The 19,121-nt window shown below is 35.9% G+C and overlaps 1 protein-coding gene across 2 annotated transcripts in view; it reads right to left on the reverse strand.

Annotated features, from left to right (window-relative positions):
• Nucleotides 1-19,121, reverse strand: part of COPS4 (COP9 signalosome subunit 4) — a 41,189-nt gene that overhangs the window by 1,133 nt on the left and 20,935 nt on the right. Inside the window, exons 5-9 of one of the 2 annotated variants that reach the window (XM_039253982.1) lie at nucleotides 18,269-18,422; nucleotides 17,949-18,099; nucleotides 13,166-13,336; nucleotides 7,272-7,387; nucleotides 5,128-5,212 (exon numbers count right to left, since the gene is read on the reverse strand). In XM_039253982.1, coding sequence (XP_039109913.1) covers nucleotides 5,128-5,212; nucleotides 7,272-7,387; nucleotides 13,166-13,336; nucleotides 17,949-18,099; nucleotides 18,269-18,422 — 677 coding nt within the window. The remainder of the gene's footprint in view (nucleotides 1-5,127; nucleotides 5,213-7,271; nucleotides 7,388-13,165; nucleotides 13,337-17,948; nucleotides 18,100-18,268; nucleotides 18,423-19,121) is intronic. The other variant, XM_039253983.1, reaches the window with a different exon arrangement.

Here is a 19,121-nt window from a genome sequence, read left to right on the forward strand (position 1 = left end):
CCTGCTTCAGATTCTGTCCCTCCCTCTGTGCCGCTCCCCTGCTTGTACTCTGCCTCTCTCTCTCAAAAATAATAAACAAACAAAAAAAGAAATGATAAACTTGGGGCACATCACTTCAACACAGCACCCAAATTTACAAAAATGGGCACAGAATTAATGAAAAAAAAAAAAAACTAAAATAAAAAAGTTTAAATAAAGGACATAACTTAAGTAGAATCAAACCATGGTCCCACATGGAAAGATGGACTATCATAAAATTATCAGTCTTTCCCTATCAATATATTACATTTTTAAAAACTACAAAGATAATTCTCCTGGTCTCTGATTTGCTGTCTACATAGGACAAAGTCATTAACTACCAAAGAAATGATGTGAGAATAGTCAAGAGAACTTTACAAATTAAAAACAGTGACAACATTGTAGGATATCTTTACAGTGGAATGTTATTCATCCTTAAAAAGGAATAAAGCACTGTTAAGTGAGAGAGGTCAAAAGGTCACTTAGCGTATGACCGCATTTACATGAAGTATCCAGAAAAGGTAAATCCATAGAGATAAAATTCAGACTGGTGGCTGCCAGGGGCTGGGAGGAGAACTGAGGAGTAACTGCTTACTGGGCACAAGATTCCCTTTTGGGAAGATGAAAATGTTTTGGAACAAGGTAGGGTGGGTGGTTGTGCAACACTGTGCACATACTAAATGCCACTGAATTGTTCACTTTAAAATGGTTAATGTTATGTGAATTTTAACTCAATAAAAATATATTAGTGGAGGGGTAGGAGATGCTTTTCCAACAGTAAGATTTACTCTAAATTTGTTTATTACACATTGTTACAGATCAGTGGAAAGAAACAGATTACAGAAAGAGACTGGAACATATATGTGGAACCTAATATGTCAAAGATCAGAAAATATGTTTTACCTAATAAATAATACTTGCAAATTAACAATACATCTTTAAAAAAGACAACCTAGCCCATACCTTAAAATTACACACAAAAATGAATGGTAGATAAATTTTCTAAATATAAAAGTAAATTTTAGAAACATATTAGTTTTATCCCAAGGTGAGACCTTTTTTAATTAAAATTTTAATGTAATTAAAATTTAATTACATTAAAATTTTTATTAAAATCAATATAGGAAACTAAAAAGCCATAAAATTAAAAATTGACATATTTGGCTGCATAAGAATTTTAAAATGTGTTTATGGTATTCATGCCTTAACTTCAAAAACACAACTGACAGAATGGGAAAAAAGTATTTGTAACACATTAACAAACAAGAGTTTATATTATCGTTAAACTAAAAGCTATAGCAAATTGATGCTGAAGGTGAAGTGTGGTGCCAGGAACAAAACAGACCAGAAAAACTAATATCAACTCCACAGAAGAGGAAATGCTAATGGCCAATAATACAAGGAAAAATATTAAACTTCCCTACTACCAAGGAAATGCACTCGAAAACAATAACGTACCACGTCCCTCCACAATTAGCAAAACATAAAAAGAGGAATAATATATAGCTGTTGAACATTCATTTCCTCATATTGGTGAAAGTGTAAATGGCTATACCTTTCTGGAAAGCAAACTGGCAGTATCCATTAAGGATCAAAATACATATGTTCTTTGATGCAATGTTATCACTTTTGAGACCTTGTTCTATAGAAGCAGGTGTACTATATATAAACACATGCACAAGGAAACCACTTGAAAGTCCATCAGTAGGTGAATAGTTGAACTCCACGAAATTCTACACGCTATTAAAACAAATAAATTAGATTTATGTCTACTGACTTGAAAATATGTGCATGATATTTCAAAAAGTTTGTAGAATACTATGTGCTTAAAATTATTTTTAATTCAAAAAAACTCTATGTTCTCACATATCTACATAAGCATATAAAAACATATAAAAGGCTTTAGATTAGTATTTGTTATACCAGGGGGAGGAAAGATACGATGAACTCTTATCTTTACATATATTTGCAATGCTTTACTCGTTATTATGAGCATATTTTTCATGGCAATTCTTTAAATTTAAGAAAACTGGAAAGAATATTACTCTATCAAGCTGTTCTTTTACTTGGTGCCACCTCTGCTATATACTATTCATTATGTACTGTTTGCTGATCCAATACTTACTTACTTCTCCCTAACAATGTGTGGGGCATTGGAACATGTTTGATATGCCATGGAGAACAAAAGAGACTTACTATCTATCAGCAGGAAGCTTAGCTGGGAAGCAGAAACAGACATCAGACAAATGGTTACAGAAATGAAAATAACTGTAATTAATGTTAGGAGGAAATTCAGAGTGACATAAGGATATATAACTATAAGCCATACCTAACCTGGAAAGCCAGGAAAATCCTTACCAATTAACGTTGCTCAAACTAAGACATGAGAACAAAAATAGCTGAGAGGATGCTGGTGGACAGCAGTGCGTATTTCAGACTATCTGATGTCGGAAGGAATTTACAAATGCTAGAAAGAAACAAAAAGACCTATGTGGTTGGATTAGAAAGAGAAAGTTGTAAAGATCAGGCAGGACCTGTTGAAGACTTCATAGAACTTTGTTCTACAAGCCACGGGGAAGCCATTCACAGTGTCAAAGAAGAGAGTAACATGACCTAATAATTTGTTTTTCATTTTTGTTTGTTTACATTTTTAAAAATAAAGATCACAATCATTCTGGCTACACTATGGCAGCTGGATTAGAGAGGAGCAATTGTAGATGTGAGGGAAAAAGCCCAGAAGGTGGGGAAGGTTTCACGATAGGCTAGTGACAGTAAGAAATGAAGACAAGCACATGTGGATTCCACATACACCTAGGAGGCGTAATTGAAAGGATTCTGGGCAGTGAAGAAGAGGGATCACGGATAAGGAATCCTGGAGAAAGTGAATGATGTAGCTTTCAGCTAGCTGGCTGGCTGGCTGGCAGGTTGTGGATGGAGACAGGAAGGGGATATAGTGGATACAGTTTTGGATATGTTCATTCTGAGATGCCCAACAACCAGCCAGGTGAAAAATACCTAGCATTCGATTAGCACCACTAGTTATAGGCTCAGAAGAGAAATTTACACTAGAAAGGCAAATCTGAGCATTGTCTACACAGAGATAGCAACTGAATCAATGGGAACAGGTGAGATTACCAAGGAAAACTTAGTAGTGAGGAGGAAAAGGTCTTGGAAGTAAGCCCTGAGCAACTCCGATATTTACATGTAAAAGCACTACAGACTCTACAAAGAGGATTGGAAGAATACCTGAAGAAGGAGGAGGGATGTCAGGAGAGCGGGGTGAAGGAGAGGACAGAAGCCATGATGGTATGGGTGGTGGGGATGGTTCAAAAAGGAGTGAAGGATCAGTGCTATTCAATACGCTGAAAAGTCAAAATGAGGTCTGAAAGATAAAAGTATTTTTGTTAAAATGGGAGAGACTCAAGTATGTTTACATATTTAAAAAAATTTTTAAGGTATTTGTTTTGAGAGAGAGAGTGAGCGAGCACAAGCAGGGGAGGGGCAGAGAGGAGAGACAGAATCCCAAGCAGGCTCTGCATCATCAGCACAGAGCCCAATGTGGGGCTTGAACTAATAAACCACAAGATCATGACCTGAGCCAAGATCGGAGTTGGACGCTTAACCGACTGAGCCACCAGGCGCCCCCAAGTTTGTTCAAATACTGATGGAAAGAAGCTGACAGAACAAGAAAAGGTGAAAACTGATTAAACAGTGGCTAATTTTAGGTTCCTAAAAACCTGTTCTTGAGGGGTAGGGACAGCAGTCAAAGAAGGGAGCCAAAGCACAAGGAGAAGAACTGGACAGGGAGACAGAAAACACCTCCAGCATAACAGAAAGGAAAAAAAAAAGATGTAACTAGATGATATTTAAAAGTAAGAAGTTTTTTTTTAAATGTTTATTTATTTTTGAGAGAGAGACAGAGCGTTAGCAGGGGAGTGGCAGAGAGAGACACACAGAATCTGAAGCAGGCTCCAGGCTCTGAGCTGTCAGCACAGAGCCCGATGTGGGGCTTGAACTCATGTATCGCGAGATCATGACCTGAGCAGAAGTTGGACATTTAACCGACTGAGCCATTCAGGCAGCCCTAAAATTCAGAAGTTTTATAAATCTGATAAAGAAGTTAATTTAATTTCACCGACAGATTTTTTTTTTCCTGTGAAATAGTAAACAAGGTTTGCTGATGAGAGTGAAGAAGAAAAGTCAGAGATTTAAGGAAAATGAAATCTGAAATACCCATTGCAGAGTAGAAAACAAGAGTAGCCTAGAGAAATGTATCAGGAATCCCAGGTACTGGTGAGAACCCATGACATTAACTTTGCAGTGGTAGCAATCTCCATGCAATATTAGTTAGCTATTCATGTACTGAATGAAAAAGATGGAGAATGGGTTCATCCCAGCTGAAGTTTTGCTGGACAGCCAGAACAAAAAGTTAACAGGCTAGTGATCTAGGGCATTTGTGAAACAGTAACTGAAATAATGAATCATGGACTCCACGGATAAGAAAGAGTAGTAAAGCCAAAAAAGGGCTGAGCTGACTGGAAAAAAGTAAAAGTTAATGGACCAGAGGAGGCTTGAAGGTAGTCAAGGAAGAGCTAAAGTGGAAGTAACTGACACAGACTGCTAGAAAGACGGGAAAAAGGTTATGGTGAGAATGGGACATTTCAAATTAAAATTTTACCAGTAGAATAGTTCCAGGTATAGGAAGGTCCACGTATAAATGAGGTAGGAATAGGGGTTGAGGAGGTAATACACAATGGGAGAGTCAAGAGATTGACTTATCTGTCTGTCTCCATTAGTTTAATGAGCTGCTGAAAGAGAAATCAACTGGCATTTCTACACGTCTGATACATGCTATGTGGTTAATATATGTTTGATGAGTAAATGAATGAACTGGCAAGAGGATTCTATCTTCCAATTTCTCCACAGCATAAAAAATGCTGTATTAAATAGATTCATGAATATAAGCTCATAAAAATTATTTCTTTGGAAAATAAGCTCATCCTAGTAGTAATATGCTCGGTAAAAGGAAATTGTTCAACAAGTCTTAATCACAAATATACAACAGTTTACTGACATTTCATTATGACAGAAGTAAGCAAAATCTCTTACTTTCAAAATGAACTATTCCATCAATCTGATCAATAAATCCATTCATACGTCCTTCTGTTATCATTTGTGATGCTATCTTTTCTGCCTGTAAGAGAAAATCCAAAAAAATTCTCATAAACTTTAACGATCATATCTAATAGTTACTCACATATAAGAGAACTGAAATCTCGTGGTGTAGCTGCCCACACACGTTCCATATGTATTCATCTGCCATTCCTTACAAGAGTAAATCTAAGGGCGCCTGGATGGCTCAGTCAGTTAAGCATCTGTCTGCAGCTCAGGTCATGATCTCACAAGTCATGGGGTCGAGCCCCACACTGGGCTCTGTGCTGACAGCTCAGAGCCTGGAGCCTGCTTTGGACTCTGTGTCTCCGTCTCTTTCTGCCTCTCCCCTCTTCACGCTCTGTCTCTCAAAAATAAACAAATATTTAAAAAAAACAACAATGAGTAAATCTAGTAAAGCTGTCTATTTTATTCCCCAATTCTTCCTGGGTATAATCGATTACTTTTAGTTAACTAGGATGTTCTCTTGTTGTCAGATTTTGGACAAGAACCTAGTGCTCTTAGCAAGTTTTTCCTCTGCTTAAAATCAAACTAACAGTTTTTCTTCTTACTGACATGCACACCCAGGAACACCCAAACAAACTAGTTTTTCCTTTTACTTCATCTAAATTTTCACAGTGTGTATCACCTAAAAAATTCTTTAAGAAAGTAATATTTTTGAAGAAAAAATTATAAGGAGGAATGATCTTCAAATTTAAGAGATAATTAAAAAGGGGCGCCTGGCTGGCTCAGATGGTGGAGCACGCAATTCTTGATCTTGTAGTTAAGAGTTCAAGCCCCACACTGGATATAGAGAGATGAATAAAAGCAACCATTTTTTAAAAACCATAAATAAATAAATAAATGAGAATTAAGAGGATTTAGAAGACAAAGGGAACCAAAAGGTCCTCTACCTAGTTCCTAAAGACATGTTCCTTGTTTACTAAATGTAAGAAAACTGGCTATGACTTAGTCATTTAGTAATTCTGACCATCTTCACGATCAATCCTAAACACACTGACTAGCATTTATTGCTAAGTATATATTCACTTCCCTAAGTCTCAGCCTAAGAAGAAAGTGTCTTTTTTTTTTTTTTTTATGTTTTATTTCTAGGAGAGAGAGAGAGAGAGACAGCGTGAGCAGGGGAGGGTCAGAGAGAGAGGGAGTCACAGACTCCGAAACAGGCTCCAGGCTCTGAGCTGGCAGTCAGCACAGAGCCCGACGCGGGGCTCGAACCCACGAACCGCGAGATCATGACCTAAGTGAAAGTCGGACGCTTAACCGACTAAGCCACTCGGGTGCCCCAGAAGAAAGTATCTTTTCATGGTAACTTAAGCTTTGGTTCCCACATTGTTCCACTTCCTGTACTGTGTATTGAATGTGCACAAGTAAAGGAATTTTGTTAGGAATTCTAAATTAAAATTTCTCAACAGATAAAAGGGGATGTTACCATTACTACATGACTTTAAGGTATGCGGTTAGGTAAGTAAGGTTGATTGCTTATTTTTACTTTTATTTAAAATTAAGAGCATGTCTTGTAAGTGATACTTGAAATACCCTCTAAATACTATTGATACTTTGTTGGCCTTTGTACACACCCAATCAAACTCTTATCATGACTAAAAATGAAATTAATTTCCTAGTGACTCAGTCAAATTAAGATAAATCAAGCAGGAAAGTTACAACAGAATAGCCTGGAGAATTTCCATTGTCATTCTTTCAAAGAGATGAAATATTTAACCTGTTAGTGATTCCAGTAAGATGTGTATCAAAACCTTAAGTTTGTCAGAAATCAGAAACCACTATGAACTGGATTTAAACAGACACTAAACAAAGATTCTCACAAAATGGGTATCATAACCTGGAACCCCTGTAAGATTTTCATTCTGGTTTACTTTATCGTAAAATACAGTTTCAAAGCAAAAAACAAAGACAATTCCATTACAGTACTACTATAACATTCAGATAACTTATTTCCATTTTCCTAAGCATCTCATGTGTATTTTTACTGCAGTTGCCAATATTTATCAGTTACTTATTTTCTCACTACATCAAAAGTTTAGTCTCTTAACTTTTTTTATATATTGAAAACAAGAAAATACCTTAGCTGCAGGGATCTCTAAAAGTGCTCCAAGTTCTTCAAAGGTAATATTATTATATAATTTGCTTGCAGACAACAAATTGTGTTCAATAACAGCTCTGTCCAAGATGCTAGAACCTTAAATAAATATAAATTAGACAGTTTTAAGTTTGAAACTTGCCTTACACTTTTAAAATACTCACCTTTTTTTTTTTAAACTTTCTAGGCATGTAACAGCTCATAATCATTGTCTTTATTCTTCTTACCAAATTTTTAAAGGAAAATGACTTATTTAGTAGAGTCTGAATAATATACAATTAAATGCAAATAACATACTGAGAAAATAAGTGATTAGTAAATAGTTACTAACTGGCTGAATGGATTTAACCCTTAAGGTTTGGAGTTTTACTTTCTTATGGTAGCTATCAGATTCATTTAACTTTACTTTTCGTGGTATGAGCACAAACTTTTATTAGCAAGAAGCAGCAAATACACCATGCAACCTCTTCTACAAGCTTGATAAAATCAGTACATATACAGCTCAGTAGAAATACCTCTTTTCTTCTGGGCACTCGTAAGTACCTTACTGTGACACAAAGATGAGAAATGTCTGGAAGGCAGGGCCAGCTAACCATGAGAGAGCAGCTATAGCATCCTCCCTTAAGTGAAGTAATATAAGGCCCGATGAAGTAGTGGACATAAGGCCCCATTCTGAAGGTGCCTGACTTGCTAGGCTCACCCAATTCTTTTTTTTCTTTCCAGTTTTATGGAGCTATAATTGACATATAATATTTTTTTTTAATTACAATGATTTTTTTTTCAATTTCTTATTTAAACTCCAGTTAGTTAACATACAGTATAACATTAGTTTCAGGTATAGAATCTAGTGATTCCTCATTTCCATATATCACCCCGTGCTCATCACAACAAGTGCACTCCTTAATTCCCATCACCCATTTAACCAATCCCCCTCCCTGCCCATTTCCCCTCCAGTAACACTCAGTTTCTTCTCTATAGTTAAGAGTCTGTTTTCTGGTTCATGTTCATCTGTTTTGTTTCTAAAATTCCAAATGAATGAAATCATATGGTATTTGTCTTTCTCTGATTTATTTTACTTAGTATAATATTCTCTAACTCCATCCATGTCATGGCAAATGGCAAGATTTCACTCTTTTTGGTGGCTCAGTAATATTCCTCTCTGTCTCCTCCCTCTCTCTATATATATATACATACATACATATATTATATCTTCTTTATCCATTCATTAGTCGATGGATATTTGGGCTTGTTCCATAATTTGGCTATTGTTGATAGCACTGCTATAAACCTCAGTATGTATATATTCCTTTGAATTAGTTTTGTATTCTTTGGGTAAATACCTAGTAGTACAATTGCTGGGTCGTAGGGTAGTGCTATTTTTAACTTTCTGAGGAACTTCCATACTGTTTTCCAGAGTGGCTGTACCAGTTTGCATTCTCATCAGCAGTGCAGGAGTGTTCCCCTTTCTCTGCATCCTCATCAACATCTGTTGCTCTTGTGTTGTTAATTTTAGACATTCTAACAAGTATGAGGTGATATCTCATTGTGATTTTGATTTGTATTCCCCTGATGATGAGTGATGTTGAGCATCTTTTCCTGTGCCTATTAGTTATCTGTATGTCTTCTTTGGAAAAATGTCTCTTCATGTCTCCTGCCTATTTTTTACTGAATTATTTGTTTTCTGGGTATTGAATTTTGTAAGTTCTTTATATATTTTGGATACTATCACTTTATCAGATATGACCCATAATACTGTATTAGTTTAAGGTGTACAACATAATGATTTGATGTATGTATACATCGTGAAATGATTACCACAATAAATTTAGCTAACATCCATCACCTCACTTAAACAATTTTTTTCTTGTGGTGAGAACTTTTAAGATCTACTCTCTCAACAACTTTCAAATATAAAGACCTAAATAAATGAGAAAATAGGAAGACTTAATATTGTTAAGATGGCAATAGTCCCTAAGATCATCTATGGACTCAGTGCAATCCTTACCAAAATTCCAGCTGGCCTCCTTGCAGAAACTGACAAACTAATTTTAATTAAAAAAAATTTTAAGTTTATTTATTTTGAGAGAGGGGGGAGGGACAAGAGAGAGATAATCCCAAGCAGGTGTTGATATGAGGCTTGTGAGATCAGTTTGTGAGGTCATCACAGTTTGTGAGCACATGACCTGAGCCAAAATCAAGAGTTGGATTCAGAACCGACTAAGCCAACCAGGTGTGTCCCCCCCCGCCCCCCGACCAAATTTTTTTACGTAGGCTCTATGCTCAGCATGGAGCCCAATACAGGGCTTGAACTCACGACCTTGAAATCAAGACTTGAGCTGAGATCAAGAGTTGGACAATTAACTGACTGAGCCAACCCAGGTGCTCTGACAAACTGATTTTCGAATTCATTCTATTGGGATTCAGAGAACACAGAACAATCTAAAAAAAAAAAAGAAAAGAAAAGAAAAGAAAAAGAAAGAAAGAAACCTAAAAAACAAAAAACCAAAGGTGGAGGATTCGCATGACCTGGTTTCAAAACTTGCTACAGAGCAAACAAGGGGCCCCTGGGTGGCTCAGCTGACTGAGCATCTGACTCTTGATTCTGGCTCAGGTCATAATCTCCTGGTTCGTGGGTTTGAGCCCTGTGTTAGGCTCTGTGCTGATGGTACAGAGCCTGCTTGAGATTCTCTCCCTCTCTCTTTGCCTTTCCCCCACTCATGCTCTCTCCTTCTCTCTCTCAAAATAAATGAATTAAAAAAAAGAGCAACCAAGACAGTGTGGTACTGGCATAAGGATAGGCATATAGAATAAAGGAATAGAATTGAGTTTCCAAAAATAAACTCTAGCATTTATGGTCAACTGATTGTCAACAAGGATGCCAAGATAATTCAATGGGGAACTTCTAGTCTTTTCAATAAATGGTGCTGGGACAACTGGATATCCACCTGCAAAGAATAAACATTGGATCTCTATCTTACACCACATACAAAAAATGAACTCAAACTGGATCAAATATCTACATGTAAGAGCTACAACTATAAAACTTACAGAAGAAAACAGCAAATCTTGGATTAGGCAATGGTTTCTTAGATAGGACATTGAAAGCACAGGCAACAATAACAAAAAAACCCAGATACACTGGGATTTTATCAAAATTGAAAACTTTAATGTTTCAAAGTACCACCAAAGTAAAGAAACAACACACAGAATGGAAGAAAATACTAGCAAATCATCTGATAATGATCAGGTCTAGGGTATATAAAGAATTCCTACAATTCAGTAATACAAGGACAAATAACCCAATTTAAAAACTGAAAAGGATCTGAATATACTTTTCTCTAAAGATAGAAAAATAACCAATAAGTATACACAAAAACTCAACATCATTAAACCTCAGGGAAATGGAAATCAAAATGACAAGATAGCACTTCATATACACTAGGATGCCTATATTAAAAAGACAGATAATTAACGGGAGAGAAAGTATGGAGAAATTAGAACCCTCACACACAGCTGGCAGGAATGTAAAAAGGAACAGCTACTTTTGAAAACAGTCTGGCAACTTTTCAAAAGACTAAACACAGAGTTATCATATGACCCAGTCATTCCACTTGTAGGTGTACACCTAGAGTAAATATAAACCTGTGTCCACACAAAAACTTGTACATGAATGTTCGTAGTACCATTATTAATAGCCCCAAAGTAAAAATAATATAAATGTCCAGTAACTAATGAAGAAATAAAATGTGGTATATCCATATAACAGAATACTACTTGGCAATAAAAAGGAATAAAGTCATGATAAATGCTACAACATGGATAAACATTTTGCCAGGTGAAAAGTCAGTCACGAAAGGCTATATACAGTGTGATTCCAATGATATAAAATGCCCAACACAGGCAAATCTACTGAGCAGAAAGTAGATCAGCAGTAATGTTATACAACTCCGGGAATATACTAAAAAACAATGAATTGTAAATAAATAAGAGTCTCAAGATTGCTAATGTACGGTTGTAATGCCAATAGACAAAAATGTCCATGGGTGCCTGGGTGGCTCAGTCAGTTAACTGTCTGATTCAGCTCAGGTCATGATCCCATGGTTTGGGAGTTCGATCCCCACGACGGGCTCTGTGATGACAGTTCAGAACCTAAAGCTTGCTTTGGATTCTGTGTCTCCCCCACCTTCTCTCTCTCAAAAATAAATAAATGTTTAAAAAAAATTAAACAAAAATGCCCAAAAGAAATAAGTAAGGAAAGCAATAAGGTCTAAAATGGAAGAAGATGACAGAACACCTGTCCTCTCTATATAGTCCTACGTGAGAAATCTGAGAATCATTTGCATCCTCAGGGGTCCTAGAGAGTATCTTCAGGAAAGAATTATGTGATTATATCCTTTTCACATTTATTTTTTTCATGGCTAGAAGCTCAAAGTTAAATATGAAGCTTGACTATTTCAGTTCTGGAAACTTTTTCTTTTTATCTATCTTTTAACTAGTATGTCAGACATCGTCCTGCAAAAAGAATTTAAAGCTGCTCAGAAGAATAGAGAGGACAAGAGAATTTAAAAGTAGCAACAATCAACACACACACACACAATTTATAGGTGGGCTACAAATTTAATAAGTTTTCTAGCAGCCAAGATAAGAAAAACAATCCGTTTATCAACTTAAGTGTGCTTAATAAGACAAAAACCAACTGTTCAAGAGAATCACAACTAACCCTTGGACTGTGAAGGAATTTTTCCTGAGGATCTGCATAACAGATATCCTATAGGAAAAAAAAATCTCTTTTAGAAAGATGAGAATCAACTAGTTTGCTTCTTGATTTTTTATTTTTATTTTTTCCATGTTTATGTATTTTTAAGAGAGAGAAAGACATAGAGTGAGCAGGGAAGGGGCAAAGAGAGAGAGGAGACAGAATCCCAAGGAGGCTCCGTGCTGTCAGCACAGAAGCCAACGTGGGAGTTGAACTCACAAACTGTGAGATCATGACCTGAGCCAAAACTAAGAGTTGGACGCTTAACCGACTGAGCCACCCAGGCACCCCTTGACTAGTTTGCTTCTTAAAGTACAAATTAAATGAAGGAAATTCAATGGGAGGTCACTATAATTGCATCAGCAATCTGGTTTAACTCCGGCCAGTAAGACTGAGTGAAGCATATACCTTTCAGCAAACCCCTGCATAAATGACTCTTTACAGATAATTCTCCGTGATACAGGATGACACTGAATCCAAGGAAGTAAGTCTAACAGATTTGTATGTTTACCTTGACCTTTTTCATGTTTCTGATGGTCTTTGCGTACATTTTTATTATTATGTATGTTACTGTTCTAAACTTTAAAATCTCTATAGATAAATCTATAGAAAGTAACTGATGTTATAAACCAACAACTTTTTGAAAACTTCTTTTCTGGAAAGGGTAGTCTTACTTAAGCAAATACATCCTTGAAGTAGGAAATACAACACCAAGTTCTATTCTTACAGCCAAAACGTTCACCCTGATTAACCTTAGGCAAGCTACTGTGCCAAATTTTGCTCTATCTAAAATAGGACTGGATGATTATACTTGTTACAACTGATGCTGAAGATTAATTAAGGTACTTATCGAAGGGTTTGAGTTTTTGAAAAACCAGGCCTATTAATTCTGCCCCTTCAGTTTCCAAAAATGCATTATTCTACAATATGTTTTCCAATAGGGCTACTTTTATAATTCAAACCCATATCTGTATATAATATTCCTCTTTAGTCAACAGTGGTCACCAAATGTTGTATAAAAATATTACAGAAAGATATCAAGATGCTTCAAATTTAACACACTTTCCACTAGAGCATACTTAAAAATTTACTCCCACATATTTATAAGACATGATCATTACCATCAGCTGTAGTTGCTTTTTGGTGAGGCATCAGCATGGCAGCAAATTCTTGAAGCTGATTTCCTCTGATGATCCTGTCGAGGTACATTTTCTCTAGGATCCCATAAGCAGCAAGTTGCTGGCATCTTTCATCCTTAAAAAGAGTAGCTAGCATCCGAGAACGCTGTTGTCCTAAGGGAAACAAATGAGCATCAAATATTCTCACAATCTATTTCTCCAGTAAAAAACTATGTTATGACTCCATTCTTGCCAACTAAAATATACAGCCAATTCTCATGATTTGTGGCAGTTACTGTTCTACAAAGTCACTGCCAATTCCTGCTCCTGGGGCCAATAGAGGATTAGGCTCTTATGAGCCTCTGGACACATGTGTTTTTGTCAACGGATCAATATGTAACCTTGCTTTATGTGTGTTTCTGTGTTAAAGGCACTTTATTTAATATATATTGTAAATTCATTGTTCACGATGATACATAAGGAGGGAGTGTCAAGATGGTCTACAATGAAAGAAAGCGTGACAGAAAGTAAGAAAATTTAGGGAAAATAGTAATAAAAGGGGGAGTAGCCCAGCTAGACAATAAAACATATTATGAAACAATAATAATGCCAATAGCACAGTACTAGTATCTCCATAAATAGGCTAATTAATGGAACAGAATACTAAGTCTAGAAATCTATAATGTACTAAATCAATAGGTGAAAAAAGATTATTTAATAAAGGATACTAGGTTAAACAGCCATTTAGAAAATAAAGGTTAATTTCCTATCTTATCCCTTACCAAAATAAATCCAAATGGATTAGGATTTGCAGGTAACTTGGAGTAAGAAATAGGCAAAACTAATCTAAACTAGTGATTAATCTGGGGTGGGGACGGGGAGTGTTGGAGACAGTAACTAGAAGGAAGCATCAAAGTAAAGTATGAAAGCCTAAAGCAGCAATTCTCAAAGAGGGTCTCCAAGACCCTTCAAGGGATCAGTCAGTGAACCAATACTACTTTATAATATAAAAACATCCTTTACGTTTTTCAATGTGTTGGCACTTGCATTGCTGGAGCAAAAGCAATGGTGGCTGAAACAGCAGGCACCACTGCACAAATCAAGGCTGTGGCACTGGCAACAAACTGTATTGTACCACACATTCAACAGTCAAAACAAGGCAGTTTGCAGCCGAGAGGAATTACTTTTATTAAGTTTTCATGCTTAAGAGCACATCTTTTTAATATTTTGTGTGACAAAATGGGAAATGCACATGAAGCACTTCTGCTGCAAACCCAAGAACAACGGTTGTCCCAAGGGAACACTGCAAGCTGAACACCATTTACGTAAGACAATGCCTGACAGACAAAATGATGGGTTTTCAGACTTGAATATTCGGTAGATACTTCTTAAAAAATGAACAGAGCAAGCCTATCAAGTCCAACCAACAGTATTTGTTGTCCCTGATAAAACTGGAATGTTTAAGAATAAAAACAGAATTTTAGAGAACTTCTATCTGCCACCATGAGCTTGACAGCTCTCCAATAGTTAAGTTTTTCTGATAAGACCAGGCATGAAATATTCAGATGTAATTTTTATATGTTGGATAATAAAGTATGTCAATATTTGGAAGTTCTGCATAACTCAGTGAACCAAAATTTTCCAAACAACCAAATATAATGATACAAAATGGAGTAAAGGATCCATTCAAGTGCAAGACAGACCAAGATTTTAACATTAACAAAATGCAAAAAGCTCACTGATATGGTTTCAGATGCCACACTACAACTAACCGATAAGAAACTATTCCACTTGTCAAGGTAAGTGTAGCATCAGAGAATATCACAATTATCTGAAAAAGCCCTTAATAAGCCTCCTTTTTCCAATGACACACTGTGAGCTGGCTTTTCTTCATACACTTCCTTTAAAACAACATATAAGAGCAGACGGATTGCAGAAGTACTTTTAAGAATTCAGTTTAGGGGCACCTGGGTGGCTCAGTCGGCTAAGCGTCCAGCTTCAGCTCAGGTCATGATCTCACGGTTCATGGGTTCGAGCCCCGCGTCGGGCTCTGTGCTGACAGCTCAGAGCCTGGAGCCTGCTTCGGATTCTGTGTGTCCCTCTCTCTCTGACCCTCCCCTGCTCACGCTGCCTCTCTCTCTCTCTCGGTCTCAGAAATAAATAAAACATTAAAAAAAATTAAAAAAAAAAAAAGATTCAGTTTAGGGGCACCTGGGTGGCTCAGTCAGTTGAGCGTCCGGCTTTGGCTCAGGTTCATAATCTCATGGTTCATGGGTTTGAGCCCCGCATCGGGATCTGTACTGACAGCTAGCTCAGAGCCTGGAGCCTGCTTCAGATTCTGTATCTCCCTCTCTCTCTGACCATCCCCTGCTCATGCTGTCTCTCTCTCTCTCTCACAGAAATAAGTTTAAAAAAAAAACATTAAAATTTTTTAAAAAATTTAAAGAAAAATTCATTTTAAAAAAAATTTCAATTTTTGTCTGTTGAGATAGACATTGACATGATTTGAAAAGATGTAAAAACAATTCCATTATCTTAACTTTTCTTACTTTGGAAAATATAGCTACTTTATAAAAATGTCACTTTTTATTTGTATGTAATGGACTTATGATTGCTACTTTTAAATGAATTGGTATTTTTAAAATATTTCATCTCAATTCCTAATATAGTATCAATAGATATAACCTACATAAGCAAAGGCTCTTTGGGGTTCTCAATTTTTCAGTGTGAAGGGGTCCTGACACCAGAGGATTTGGGAACCTAAGGTACTGAAAGAAAACATGTAGGAATTTAAAATACCTAATTTCAGAGTAGGAAAGACCTTTCTAAGCAAGTAAACAAAACCCAGAATACATTAAAAAAAAAGAGAGAGAGATTAATATATTTAACTGTATAAAAATAGTTTCTGAATGGCAAAAATTTCATAGACAAAACTAAAAATGAGACAACAAATTGGGAAAAAAAATTGTTAAATTTCTTATATACACGAGGCGCTTTCATAAGTCACCAAGATAAAAACTCAAAGCCTGGCTAATAAAAACAGATAATTCACATAAAAAAAATACAAGATTCTCAATAATGACCTTTCTTAACATATGAAAAGATGCTCAAGAGGATTCCCAGAAAATGAAATGCAAATTAAAACTGGAGTGAAATACCACCTTTTCATCCACTAGATTAGCAAAGATAAAAACATTTGGTCAAGCAGGTGTGAGAAATCAGGTCTGCATGGACATTGCTGCCTGGAACATAACACTAAAGGGCAACGTATAGGGGCGCCTGGGTGGCTTAGTCGGTTAAACGTCCGACTTCTGCTTAGGTCATGATCTCGTGGTTCGTGGGTTCGAGCCCCGCGTCGGGCTCTGTGCTGACTGCCAGCTCAGAGCCTGGAGCCTGTTTCAGAGTCTGTAACTCCCTCTCTCTCTGACCCTCCCCTGCTCACGCTGTCTCTCTCTCGCGCTCTCCCTAGAAATAAATAAAAAAACATTTAAAAAAAAAAAAAAGGGCAATGTATAATTTATAGCCAAAGTTTAAAGGATATACCCTGGGACTCAAGAATTTAACCTATACATATATTCATATGTGTGGATAATCACTATAGCATTGTTTGTAACTTACTAACTAATGATAAAGTCAAACATCAGAATATCAAAAAGAATGAGCAATATGTATTGACATGTAAAGATCAGTGATATATAGGTACAGGAAAAAAACAGATGGCGAACATGTGTATATCATACTACCGTTTATAAAAACAGGGGACACAGACACTTTCACATTGAAGGAAATACAAGTAACCGGTAAAAGTTTGTTAAAACTGGAAGCAGTACCACGTTATGTACTGCCCTTTCAGTAACAAAAATGTAATAAATAAATCGCTGCATCATAGAGAATGAAAATGTGTAGTGTGAACATGTCATTAGGCTCTCAACCAAACACAGATCAAGAATAAACATTCTAAAAGTGATTTAGAAAAGCCACAGTTTAGAATTACCAGCATTTCTTCTCAGTGTCCTTTCCGCTTTATAAGTTAAGTGATTTACATGCTATGATTTAGTTAAAAAGAACAAAGGATATTTTTCACATTTACCAAACAAAAGGATAAATGTGAGATCTAAAACTAAGGCTTGAAGGTTAAAACAGATCTCAAAAGCAGTACGTTAATAATCATCAATCTCTAGACTTTAATTTTAACTTCCCTTTATATAATTCTCATATAAATTTGTTATTCATTTTTTTAAAATGTTTTATTTTATTTATTTATTTCTGAGAGAGAGAGAGAGAGAGAGAGAGAGAGCGAGCGCACGCATTAGCAGGGGAGGGTCAGAGAGAGGGGGAGATACAGAATCTAAAGCAGGCTCCAGGCTCTGAGCTAGCTGTCAGCACGGAGCCCAATGCGGGGCTCGAATCCACAAACTGTGAGATCATAACCTGAACTGAAGTCAGAAAGTCAGACGCTTAACCGACGGAGCCACCCAGGCACCCCTTTGTTATTCATTTTTAAGTGATACATTAGGCGAACTAAACTTCATATTATCTCTCTTAATTACTTCTAACACATGTAGGTAATAGACTGATACATGCATATTTAAAATTTTTTGAAGTTAACAATCTATTTTATTGCTGTTTTTAACTGTTTAAAATGTTTAAATTTACTGTAATTGCAGTAATAAGACTTCCCCTTAAAGAATAAATAGTTCCTTATTACATCCTCCAATAGTAACAAACCTGGAATTATTAAGCAAAGATAACTGACTATTCATGAAAGCGCAAATTACATGTTTACCTGCTGATGCTAAGATGGTACAGTGCAAAGCATGTTTTAAGGCCTCTAGTCTTTCACTTTCGTGCACTATCGTCTTGTAGGAGAGCTCATTGTACCTTTGTGCAGCTTCAATGAATTTTCTTCTATAATCAAGAACACGTGCATAGCATACCTACAGAGGGGAAAAAATGTTTCAATTAGGGGGAAAAATTAAAGATCAAAGCAAAAATAAAAGAGAGAGAATTTCTAATATATAACACCATTGAGCAGATATTCTGGAGTATCTCAGTATAGTAGAATTCTCCAATACAAAATTAATTCCAAATCAGCTCATCTGTTACCTTATAATGTATCTGTAACTGTTCATTGGTAGATTCATTCTGAAGCAATGATGCTCGGTTTATGTAAGCCTCTGCCTGGACTGGGTCGTCATCCTCTAGATATAGCCTAGCAATCTTCAGGTAGGTCTCCAGCTTATAATCTACATTGTACTGCCTAGAATACAACAGAAAAACAAAATGACTACATATTTTATCAAGAAAATTTTTAGGAGTGGTGGGAAATATATTTTTCCCTTAGATATACGCTGTTAACATAAGCAAATTGAATTTTTACATTAGAGAAAAATCTAAAACATATTTCCAAAATAAATTTTACTGAATTTGTATTATTTTTATCATGATTGCTCCATTGTATTTTAGTTTTCTTTAATCTTCAAATAATCTCAAAGTCAAAGAACTTAAAAGAAAAAATGCCCAGTTTAGGGGTATACCATAAACTGATGCTGGGGCTATAAATGAGTACCACCATCCTGGAAAACAATGTGGCAATATATTCTCCAACCACTCTTTGAATATTTTAAAATGCATATATTCATTAGCTACTATATTTTATCTCTAGAAAATAAATTGCAAGAAAATAGCCAGAATATGCACACATATGTACAAGGAATAGTAATCTATAAAACTATTCATAAATATCTGTAACAGGAGAAATTGGAAATCACCTATAATGATATTTTTAATAATCAATTAAATTGTGGTGCATAAAGATGGTACAATAATATATAATTATAATCACTACTATGTGAAAAGAGTCATCATGTGTTTTTGCTAAGTGAAAAGTATTTCTATACTTATGTCTGAAGATGGTAAGAGCAATTATCTCTAGGCACTGAGATTACAGGTGGTTTTC

The sequence above is a fragment of the Hyaena hyaena genome, unplaced genomic scaffold (assembly GCF_003009895.1).
Source record: "Hyaena hyaena isolate Hyena2069 unplaced genomic scaffold, ASM300989v1 scaffold_469, whole genome shotgun sequence".
In the NCBI taxonomy this organism is placed as follows: Eukaryota; Metazoa; Chordata; class Mammalia; order Carnivora; family Hyaenidae; genus Hyaena; species Hyaena hyaena.